The following is a 12,136-nucleotide window of genomic DNA, read 5'->3' on the forward strand; positions in this document are numbered from 1 at the left end:
TTCATATTTCCTGTATTTATGAAGTCTTCCCTGGTACCTCAGAATGATGTATAGACTTATTAAAGGATGAAGTGTGGAGGCAGGAACAGCACGCTTGATGGTAGAAATAGGAAGGACATTTGTCCAACATGCCCAAGCCCAGGCTTGAGCCCCACAACTCCTGAGCAGACAGAAAGGAGACGAGCCTCTTGAGGGGTAGAGTATGCACATGCCTGCAGTCCAGAACCTGGGCGGTTAGCGCAGGAATGGGAAATGCTCGATTGGCTGTGGGGAATATTTTGATACATTCTAGAATTAGAGATGCTTTTATATCTAGCTTTATTTGTTTTGTTTTTATTGAATTATTATCTTGCTTTGAAGCTCAAGCTAGCCTTGCACTTCATTGTTTTCCTGCCTCAGCCCCAGGTATTGAGATTACAGTCCTGTGTGTCTCTCCCTCCCCTCCCCGCCCCCCAGACGGTCCCGTCCCCTATGGGTGCTGTTTGCAGGCTACAGCACGCCAAGCTTCTAGTGCAAGCGCTGGCATTGCTCTCCCAGGTTTCAAACAAACCAGCACAGGAAGTACTCACCCGGGACTGGCACCCCCACCGGTCATGACTCTTCGGAGTAGCTTCTTCGTTAGCCCTTGACTTTTTGAGTTTCTAAGATGCTAAGAGCCACACACCTGAGGAGAGGGAGGACTGTGCAGCACTTCTCTGTCTGTCTTTGCTAGTGTGCCTGCCAGTGTCAGCATCTCTTCAGATGGTACCTGCCTCAAATATAAAAGCTTTCAGAAGGACCTCTTAGTTGGTCCCCTTGAGGATTTTGGAGGTGCTCAGAGTAAGGAGGCAGTGTCTTACTCCTCACTGCCCTCCACCTGCCGGTCTGGGAGGGGGCCACTCCCATGAGGAGGAAAGAACAGATTCCATGGTACCAGTTTTTCTTTCTATTCTGAGGTAATGGTGCTTACATAATTTTCCCTAGACAGTCTCGGGGCATAGCAGCAGCCCCTCCCTGGTGCACATACACTCAGGTCACAGGTCCGGGAAGCCACTCTGCTTGCCGTGTCTTTCTTCCCCTTGTAAAGGTGGTCTGGCTGCTGCGGGTCCCTGCAGTCATACTGCTGTGGCACAGTGCAATAGAGGCAGCTCCTGTGGGCCCCTAGGAGTGCCTTACAGAATGAACTGTGCTTACTGCTCTTGGGGTGGGAGTAGAGGCCCAAACTATCCATGATACAAGCACATGATTAATGTCTGATGGCAAACACTGGGTTTTTATTAATAGCTTAAGTATGGCAGTGTTTTATGGCCCCAAATTGCATTTGAGGGTGTGTTTTCTGTAAAGTATTATAAATTGAGCCTAAATCCCATAAATGCTTGCTGTTCTACAATTGGTTTTACTAAAGTAAAACATGGTTTTAGGGTATGGTCAGAAAGCTAATCTCCAATGCTTTGTAGAAGTGGGTTCCTTCTAGAAGCAGTAGCTTTTCTGTCAGTAGAAAAGGTGACAATAATGTTGATTGAGGTGACAGGTCAAGCATGGCCTTTTGGGTACTCTTACTTGAACATGGCTTCCTGACATGGCCCTACCATGATCCACTCTGGTTTTGTGCCAGACAGCACCATCCTGGCAGCTTGGGGTCCTGTCACCTTCTTAGGTCTGCTATTTAAAATGCATTTACAGAGGGAGGTGTTAGATCTGGGAGGAGTAGTGGTTGGATATGATAAAAACACATTGTATAGAATGCTAGGAAGAATAAAATGCTATAAGTATATATATAAATATAAGCTAATTATATATACATATATATATTTTTTTTTCCCTGCATGGTGAGAGTGCTGGGTGCTTTTCATGTTAATAATTAGTATTTCGTTGCATAGCAAGGTTTTAGCCCTTTTTCTCAGCTTCTGGAACCAGGCTGGAGTGTACTTGTTCCCGCAACTAGCTCTTTTGTGCCATCCCTGCATGGCAGATGAAGTACCTACTAGATGTGTCTAGTGATTGGCCAGTGATTGGACAGCTATTGAGTGGTGATACACTCAAAAGTTCTCCAAATATTATTGTGTTTAGAAACAGCTGAGCATCTGGGAAAAAAACTAAAACAAGTCCTGCACACCAGTGTCTTTGGAGCAAGCCTTGTGTGTTTATTATACCTACTCAACCTGAACTGTCCTTGTTAGGACTATTGCAAGTGGATGCCCAAGTTCTTAGTGCTGTGAGAGGTGGCATAGCCTCACCCATCGATTCTGTGCCTGTGATCTCGCTAGTGCCCACTGTACTGTACCCATTGGATCCCCGAGGTGTAGGGCCCATAATGTCATATCAGATGAGGCAGATTCGGGACACTGAGGCTAAAGGAACTGCTTCAGTGAGCACCAGGCAGGTGATGCCTAGAATGTATACAAAACACCAAATAAAACAGTTGTCGTGGAGACTGCCTGTTACTCAGAAATGTGTATACCAACATTTTGTGCCCAAAATAAGTAAAACACAGTGTGTGCTAAAAATGATCAGAGATAGTCTAAAAACAGCCGTGGAAAGGAGAGGTATTAGAGTGACAAAGATAGATGAAAGACTAACAGGGAACCTGTGGTTTTTTTGTTTTTTTGTTTTTTTTGTTTTTTGTTTTTTTTGTTTTTTGTTTTTTTTTTTTTTTTTTTTTTGGTTCTTTTTTTCGGAACTGGGGACCGAACCCAGGGCCTTGTGCTTCCTAGGTAAGCGCTCTACCACTGAGCTAAATCCCCAGCCCCGGAACCTGTGTTTTTATCACCTATGAGCACGCATGCTGGGAACAGGATGTGTTTGTGGTATATGTATGGAATGGGGGTGGGAGAGACGGTGTGAATGAACACATGTCACAGGCGTAGGAACCTGGTCAGAAGGGCCTGTGCCTCAGTATGAGGTCTCCTTTGTGGAAGACGTGAGGGAGGCAGGGAGAGGAATGGGCCACCAGGATGGCTGGCTGCCTGTGTGTGGGGTCGGTGTTGGGGTAGTGGGCTGGGGTGGGATGGTGGTGGTAATACATGTTCTGATGCTGGCATGGCTGGGAAAGGTTCTGGAAGCTGAGCTGTGCTGGAACTCAGTGGGAACCAGATGGGAAGATAATGCCTTAGATTGTGCGTCCGCGGACAGGCCTTGCTTGGTGATGGTGCTTTTACTGATTTCTTCTTGATACCTAAAATAATAAAAACAAAAATGTATATGCTGATATACATGAATGTTTGTTCTGAGTTGGTGAAGTTTCAAGGAAACATTTTAAGGTATCTCAGCTGTCCTTTAATACTATTTGAACATTCGATATCTTTAAACGTGTTAATACATTTCCATCAGAGATAGTGAAATGAAAATGTAAGAAATCTGCTTTATGACATCAGTACTTGTTGTAAAAGAGAAATTTTTGGTGACTGTCTGTACTTATATCGCTGCGTGGCTCCCTGGCCTACATGCGAAGCATCACTACCGGGCGTTCTCCAGAAGGTGTGCCTGTGGCGTTCCCGTATGTTACCTTTATCCTACATGTTGAGGTTGAAATTATTTAAGCACTTTCTTCCTGTCACTGATCCATTGCACTTCCCAGTACCTAACTCCTGCCAGTTTGCATTACATTTGAAAAGATGATTATGTCACCTGATTTAGGCTCAGGTGGAACTGGCATCAGCCAGTTTCTTGGGTGATTCTACCACAATTGTGGCGTCTTCTGAACCTCTGCATTTTTAGGTGTTTCATTAGAGAAGAAGAACCTGGGGTGAAGCTTATTGGATAGAATGTCCATAGCCTGTCCTGATTCCCATGCCAGATGGAGACTTGAGGACGGGCCTTGCTCGGGTCTGATGTCCACTGCTTGTTGCTTGTGAAATGCACACCCAGATCCAGCATCAGATGTTGCCTCTGTGGAACTGGGGAATTGTAACTTCCGTACAGCAGGCGGGGTTGTCTTCGTGTTGCTACCCTTGTAGATCTCCCTCAGTGTATTTGAACACTGGGACTGTCATATTTTTGGGTTTGTAAGAATTGGCTTCAGCCTTGATGAGACACTGGATATGAGGTCACTGCCTATTATATAAACTTAGGATATTTAGCCTCTTTAAAAATGAAATTTTGGAGAATTTTGCAGTCTTCAGTCCTGCTGAAGATAAGTGCCGCGTTCTGCTGCCATCTGGGACTCAGAAGTTGGGATGTTACTTCTACATAATCGTATTGGCCACCCTGTGGTGTCAGAAGTTGGGATGTTACTTCTACATGATCGTACTGGCCACCCTGTGCTGTTTATTGCCTATTCAAGTAGCAAATCCGTAGGAAAATTGTTACAATATATAAATCACTTCTTAGATCTGACTTGTGGAAGTGTTTAGGTAGAAAAAGAGAGCACCTACTTTGGGTTATGTTGGAGTACAAGAGAATGCCACACTTTTATGTACTAGATAGACTCATTCATTGTTAGCACTAAAATTCTTAGTAGATTTAAAGTATCAACAAGTCTCTAACATTTGTGGTCTACCCAGTAAGTGGGGAAATCAAGTCTTGATCTGTCTGAGAAGAAATCTATGTATGCCCTTACGGAAGGTCTAAATGAGCTGTAATCACTGATAGAGGGTCAGAGACATAGGAGCTTGCTGAGGAAAGAGTGCTTCATTCTCTGTGAGGGAGGCCAGGCCAGTGCTAGACCAGGTTGTTACTGTGTAGGCTGGAGGACCAGCGAGCAACTTGCAGTGAGCTTCTTTGTGTTTTTCCTCTGCAGTCTCGCCACTGATCATTAAGGAATGGGCAGCTTACAAGGGGAAGTCTCCTCAGACCCCGGAACTAGTGGAAGCACTGGCCTTCCGGGAGTGGACCTGCCCCAACCTGAAGAGGCTTTGGCTGGGCAAGGCGGTGGAGGACAAGAACCGCCGGATGAGGGCCTTCCTGGCCTGCATGAGGTCTGATACCCCAGCCATGCTCAACCCTGCCAATGTGCCCACTCACCTCATGGTGCTCTGCTGTGTCTTACGGTACGTGACTGTCCATGGGACTCAGGGGCGACATGGGGCAGGGGCATGGTCACCATGTTCAGTGCCTTCTGGAAAAGATGACAAACTGACTCTACAAAGTTGTGCTGTCTGTTGAGATTTCCTTAGACCTATGTTTGTATGTGTGGTCTAGGAATGCAGGTCTCATAAATGCAAAAATCATTACACTGCAGCACATAATAGAGTAGAATATTTGGAAAGCACGTAGCTTGTAAATATTATGTAATTGTGAGAGAGAGAGCGCACGTGTGTGTGTGTGTGTGTGTGTGTGTGTGTGAGAGAGAGAGAGAGAGAGAGAGAACGAGAGACACAGAGTGCATATATGTGTGTGAGAGAGAGAGAGAGAGAGAGAGAGAGAGAGAGAGAGAGAGAGAGAGAGAGAACGAGAGACACAGAGAGAGTGCATATGTGTGTGTGTAGGGGGGAACGAGAGAGACAGAGTGCATATATGTGTGTGTGCGTGGGGAGCGGATGTGAACAGGTGAATATGTATGCCTATGGAGCCTGGAGGTTCACGTGAGGTTCACGTGGGTGTGTTCTTCCTCAGTCACTCTCCACCTCACTTACTCTAATTTACTTCTGCACAAGGCTATTTGCCTTAGGTATGCATGTGCACTAGAAGATTTAAGAGGGCAACTTTTGTGCGCCCCTCACCCCAAAAATCTGTTCTCTGTAATCATGAGCAAAAGTGAATTTGGTTACTGCTGGAGTTAAGTCTCTGTTACAAACCAAGACGTAAAGCAGCAGCTTAGGGGAGGAAGGGTTTGGTTTTCTAGGTTATAGGTTCCAGTCCATCAAGGGAAAACCATAGACTGTGGAAGAACTCAGCCTACTGGCTTGTTCAACTACATTCTTAGACATGCCAGGCTCACTTCCTCAGGGATGGTGCTACCCACAGTGGCCTGGGACCTACATTAATTATTGATCAAGAATACACACCCTTTTCACCCCACCCCCAACCACCACCACCAGTTGAGATTCTTTCTCACAGCTATGTCTAGGTTTGTGTCAAGCACAGTCAGTTTACAGTCTTTGTTCCACGTGTGAAATGATGTGTAACACTTGGCTTGTCCGCTCTCAACACTGACTGAGGCAGCATACTGTACCCCATGTGATACCTAATTTGTGGTCATTTCTGGGTAAGCACACAGCCACATTTGTTGGTTATGGATGAGTTGTGACATTCACATTGTGTCTGTCTCACGGACAACTTCATGTTTCCTGGGCTAACAATACCCTTATTTCTCAACTGTTTATTCTGTTGGTCCCTCAAAGACTGAGTGAGGGATTCATTCTTTGCCAGCACCTAGGGTTATGGGCATGGTGAGGTGGAGGAGCATAATTATCTCCTGGGCCTTTGCCTCCATGTGTAGGTCATCATTTATCCATGCACCTAGGCAGAGAAGCACAGAGAGGGTGTGGCTTTCTCTCTTCCTCCAGAGACAGCTTTTGACGGTGTTTTCTCCACCCTGGGTAAAGTCCATTAGGCATGCCATGAAATGACTGTCCCTGTAAGCCACTGTTAGGATGGATACGGAACACTGCTGGTCCAGGCTCTAGAATCCAGAGCAATAGAGATAAGGAAGCAGGGATTATGAGCAGAAGTTAATGTGATATGAGAAGGCCTGGAGATCTGTTATCGTGTTACACACAGACTATATCAAAGAGGTTCTTCCTCAAAGTGAAGGGAGAAGACCACAGATAAATAGATGGAGGTTATGTTAGGCAGTGGTAGCCATACACTTTTATTAATAACAACACTCAGGAGGTAGAGTCAGGAAGTTCTCTGTGAGTTCAAGACTAGCCTGGTCTACAGAGTGAGTCAAAGTGGTCTATAGGACGACAAATGGGAGTATTCAAGTCAGTCTGAAATCTTGAGGAGGAGGCGGCCTGTGTTGATGCACACCTGTAATCCCAGCACTAGAAGAGGCTGGAGAAGAAGGGTAGACAATTCAAGGCTACTCTGGTCTACAAAGTAAGACCTTATTTTAAAAAGCAAAAGAATCAACCACATATGCGTGAGTATTTTTCAGGGATGAGAGGTCCAAGGTGTCATAGCAAGGCCCCAGCTATTTATTTGTGCTTGGAAAAACTTTGGACTGCAGTGTGTGTTCTAAGGATGGTGTCAAATCACCTTTCATTCTGTAGTGGGCGCTTCTTTCCCATTTACTCATGGAGCCTCAGTGGGACCGTTACGTTGGACTTATGGACTTAGTTGCAAAGATTATAATGTATGTATGCTTGTTTGTTTGTTTGTTTGAGACAGGGTCTAGTTTGTATCCCTGGCTTGGCCTCACTGCAGGGATTAAAGGCCGTGCCACCCTGGGGACAGAGGGTGTGATTTTTGTCAGTGTACATAGGGATAGTTTAATTTACTCTTATGTCACTGGTTAAGTGCAGTACAAGTATTTAGTATTCGTTCACACTGACATTCGATTGCCTATTTACTTATGCTGCAGAATTGTACCATGAAGTGTGTGTCTCTGTGTCCTTCAGTTTCACTTTGATGTAGGACACTTACTCCTGCTTTCACTAGAACAGTAGAAGTTTCTACCTGTAAATGTTTAGGTCAATGAATACCTGCCTCTTAGTGAGTTGTGAAATCTCACTTTGCTTATTAATGACTCATTAGGCTCTCCCTGTGCTCCCTTGCTGTACATGTCTAGGGGAACACTAGGCCTGGCATAGCTTTATTAACTTGGCTTTAAGCTGAGAAAACCTACTTGGCAGGCAGAGGTGGAGAGAGTGTTGCATCTCTCACTCCCTACACTCCCTTGAGCTGTTCTCCAGGGCCACAGAGTAGTCTGTCCTCAAAGTTGTTCTCATGGTACCTAACAACCTGATCCAGTCCCCCATAAGATTTCTTGGGTACAAGAATCAGTATTAATGGGCTTACAGGTTTATGAGTAGTGTGGCTAGCCATTTCTACGCTAAGAGCTAAATGAGGTTATACTCTGTGTAATGATGCAGGCTGTTGGCTGCTTGGCACATCTATCCTAGTGGAAGTAGATTCCCTTTAGCCATCCACACCAGGCTGTTCCAGATGTGAAGGTGCCCTCATTAGGGCACTGAGTATCCTCTTCATGGCCACTTCCCATACCATTCCCGTGTTCAGCTGCTGCCAAGGACTCCTTAATTCAAATGAGACAGAGCTCAACCTCACAGAGAACCACCTTCCTCTGTCTCTGCCTCCTGAATGCTAAGAATAAAGCATGTGGCCCCAGTCTGGGCAAGCACCATCCAGCATTCTAGCTCGCTGAGTGTTGATCATGGGCACGTTGTTCACCTGGCATCCTCTCATGGAAGCAGTAGCTGAAAGAGCATACAAAGGCAGCTTCCTGACTTGCACCATCCTGGACTTACTGAGAAGCTGCTGCTGTTTTTCCAAGTACTGGCCGACCGCTCTAGTCATTCCACTCTCCTTCTGTTCCTCACCAGGTATATGGTGCAGTGGCCCGGAGCTCGCATTCTGCGGCGTCAGGAGCTGGATGCCTTCCTGGCTCAGGCATTGTCTCCCAAACTCTATGAGCCGGACCAGCTGCAGGAACTCAAGGTACCGATCAGCCTTGTTCCCTTGTTCTGGAAGTCTTGTTTTGGATTTTGGTGTAACTTTGCTAACCCTCACCAGACAGTTGTTTGGGCACCAAACTAATAATACTAATGTCCTATGTGTCAAAGCCTTCAAGGCAAAAGGGGTATTCCTGTTCAGGTCTGGCTGGGCCATCAGGGTTTGTGAGCAAGTAAACAGCCAGTTCTATGTTTATCAGATTTTACCTGTTTACCAGTTGATATTTATTCTTGTTTTTCACATCGGAAAATAAACTTCTCTTTTTTATTTTACCAGAGGATTCCAAGCCCTGGGAGGGCTCAGTCTTAGGGATGTTCTAACATCTAGCCAGGATTCTTTTTCTTATTTCATTCCATTGTTCCTAGCTGCACTTTGGTTTTCTCTAAAGCATATTCTTTGCCCGTCTAGTGCTGCACACCCCCTTTTTGAAGGAGCCCCTTGAAGAGCCATGTTAGCATCCCCTGTCGTCACCCCTTTCCGTGAGCCTTTAACATCACGTTCCCTTTCATTTTGCCTGTAGCCCTCCTTTGTGTTTGTGTTGCCGCATTTATTTTCTCCTGAGTTGGCTGGTTTTGTAGTGTCGCCTGTCACTGCGCTCATTAGTTCTGTGTCCATGATTATGATTGCTTTCCTGTCTCTGTATTAAATGTTAGAGAGCTCAAGTCCTCAAGGGTAGCCGAACTCACAGTTCTGCCTTTTCTTTTTAATGTTAGGGTTTTGTTTTTCTTTGTCATCAGTTATTATAATTTTTTTTTTTTACCAAGTTTTGAAATCAGCTAATCTCTTTTGAGAAATTTGCCTTCACTTTTAGATCTTTTTGCTGTTCTTTATGAACACATCTTATGGCAAAGATTTTAGACTAGCTCAGTAGATTTTTTTCTTTTTAGTATTTGACAGGTGGTTCTCAATAAATTTCTGGTTTTTTCCCTAAACTGTTATATTTAATTGCATATTTTGGTGCTAACTGGAATTCCATTGAGGCTTCTGATGACTTTGAAACAAACTAAGCACAAAACCAAAGCTCAACAGAATCCCCTCAAACTGTGTTCTTTACTTTGTGGATCAAGCTTTTCTGTGTGTTAGGCAGAAATTGTTACTGTCTTTAACACTTTTGTTTTCGGTGTCAGGCAGTGTGGCGGACCCAGTCAGGTCCTCCCGTGTGTTCCCCGGGTGCTCCGTCACCGTCCTCGCCGCAGGCTGTGCTTCAGGGGGTGGACTCACTGCCCTAGAGTGTGGTGCCACCCTCTACCTGTCCTCCTGTTTCTCTTGTGTAGATTATTCCTTCAGTATTGGCATCCCAGTTCTGAAAATCAGCCCGCCAGGGACCAGGTACGCCCGCCAAGCCCTATTCACCATCAGTTACTGTGCCAACGTCCATCTTCTCTCCCACATCCTTCATTTCGGACCCACATGCACGGGGCACCTTTTGAAGCTTTCATTTTGGTTCTTTTGAGACCTTAGTGTTTTCACGGTTTTCGCCTGATTCTTCATCCAGGGCGTAGCATTTCTGCAGATGTATCAGTGAGATACGTCCCACAAACAGGGACCTTCTGTGTCACTGGCCGCAGCCCAGGTCTTCTTGTGTGAACGTTGGTGGTCCTGTTTTACAAGCACAGCCCACACTAAGAGCTTCATTGTCAGGGTTAGCACACATTTCACAAGAGCTGTGAGGAAAGAGCCTGTGGTTGAGAGGAAGGCAGCTGACTTTGTTGTGTTTTGTTTTGTTTTTAAGATTAGGCATTCTCTCAGCTATTAAATTGAGAATTGATAGGAATATTCTTATTTCAGGCTACCCAAAATTCTTATGTAGAGTTTGGCATTCTAGAAATTAGTGGTAGAAAATTAAATTTTAAATTGCCTTTTCATTTAACCATTAGACAGAGGTTTTTGACAAGTCAAAAGCAATGGCGGTGCCCTTCTGTAAGATGCCTCTTCACTGTTTAAGACACAGTCACCTCTTGACTGTCTCTGTCGCTGTGCTGGGGCTGTCACCCCGTTTGTGGATTGCCTAGACCGGTCACTCTTCCCTGTCAGTGTCTGGTACATGCTTTGCCATCAGGAAAAGAGGAAGAAAGGTCCCACTTCTTGCAAAAGTTTGGACTCTTGCAATCAGTTTTTCTGAAGGGAGGGTTTGTGGGGAAAGACACTACACCATTAGCTAAAATGAGTGTTTAAGAATTCATCTCATCCATGCTTTCTCTGTCCATCATAGCCATGAATAATTAAGCATGTTCTGTGTGATTCCCTGCGTACCTGTAACAGTGACTGATGACCCTCATTTGCTTCCCTGTTCAATTTTGTGAGCCATTCTCCTAGTTTTCCAGCAACAGTGTAATTGTGAAGGCAAAATTAGCACTGAGCCTGGGGCTCAAAGTTGGGGTTAAGGCTGAGGAGAAGAACTTTCCTGATGTGATATTTGTCTAGTTTCTTCTCCTTTGTTCTTGACATCCCTATAAGTGCTTTAAAAGTTCCATGTGCCAAGTGGAGACTAGAAAATATGGAAAATGAGGAGCTTTAAAGACAGTTAGGGCCCACAGCAGTCTCTGGGAGCTGCAGTTGTGTTGCATATAGGTAAATAGGCCATGAAGTGAGAGTGGGTCTGTAGCTCAGTGAGTAGAAGTCAGATGCCATCACTTCACTGCAGTGGGCTCTTAAACGATCTGCGCAGAGAATAAATTCTGCAGCTGTATTTCTTGTGAAGCCAGATCTTTCTGTTTGTCGAGTTGAGGAACTTTGGATAATGATGAACATTTTATCTCCATTTAAGAAACTACAGGGATCTATACAGTTTAGGTTCCAGTTAACATTTAAGGGGACTGGAGAGCCAGCTTAGCTATTAAGGTCATTTGCTGCTCTCCAGAGGACCTGGCTGTGATTTCTGATACACACATGGCAGTTTACAACTGTCTGTTTTAACTCCAGTTCTAGAGAGTTCAGTGCCTTTTTCTGGCCTCTGAGCACTCATGTGGTGCACATGCATTTATTTATGTGGGCATTCATTCATACACATCATTAAAAATTGATGGATGGTGGTGATTCACGCCTTTAATCCCAGCACTTGGAAGGCAGAGGCAAAGAGACAGGCAGATCTCTGTGAGTTCAAGGCCAGCCTGGTCTGCAAAGCAAGTTCTAGGGCAGCCAAAACTGTTAACACAGAGAAACCAGAGAAACCCTATCTCAAAAAACAAGACAAAACAAAACAATTAAGGAAATAAAAACACTGCAGTGTAAATTTTAAAAGCTTTTTGGGCAGGCATGTTGGCATATGCTTAGGGGCCAGAGACAGGAGGAGCAAGAGGCCATCTTGGGGAGGGTGTAGTAAGAAGCTATCTCTAAAACATTTGTTTTTTGAAGGAAGCCAAATTAACACAGCAATGGAAAACTTATTTATAGCTTTTGTTTTAGAAATGTTTGCCTTTTAAGTTAATGGTAGTTATCATTACTAAAATTGATAAATCATTTTGAAAGTATTTTTTCTTCATTTCTGAGGATTAGACCCAGGGCTTCATGCATGGTCAACAACTTCTATTTGGCTGAGCTACATCCTCAGACCTAACATCATTTTTTAAATCCACAGTTGCAG

General features: G+C 44.7%; 1 protein-coding gene across 2 annotated transcripts in view; it reads left to right on the forward strand.

Moving 5' to 3' along the window:
• Positions 1 to 12,136, forward strand: part of Fam120a (family with sequence similarity 120 member A) — an 83,588-nt gene that overhangs the window by 56,880 nt on the left and 14,572 nt on the right. The window contains exons 11-13 of one of the 2 annotated variants that reach the window (XM_087590004.1): positions 4,718 to 4,967; positions 8,424 to 8,538; positions 9,828 to 11,726. In XM_087590004.1, coding sequence (XP_087446130.1) covers positions 4,718 to 4,967; positions 8,424 to 8,538; positions 9,828 to 9,860 — 398 coding nt within the window. In that variant the 3' untranslated portion in view covers positions 9,861 to 11,726. 2 annotated transcript variants of the gene reach the window in all.

Source organism: Rattus norvegicus, chromosome 17 (assembly GCF_021556685.1).
Source record: "Rattus norvegicus strain SHRSP/BbbUtx chromosome 17, alternate assembly SHRSP_T2T, whole genome shotgun sequence".
Classification (NCBI taxonomy): domain Eukaryota; kingdom Metazoa; phylum Chordata; class Mammalia; order Rodentia; family Muridae; genus Rattus; species Rattus norvegicus.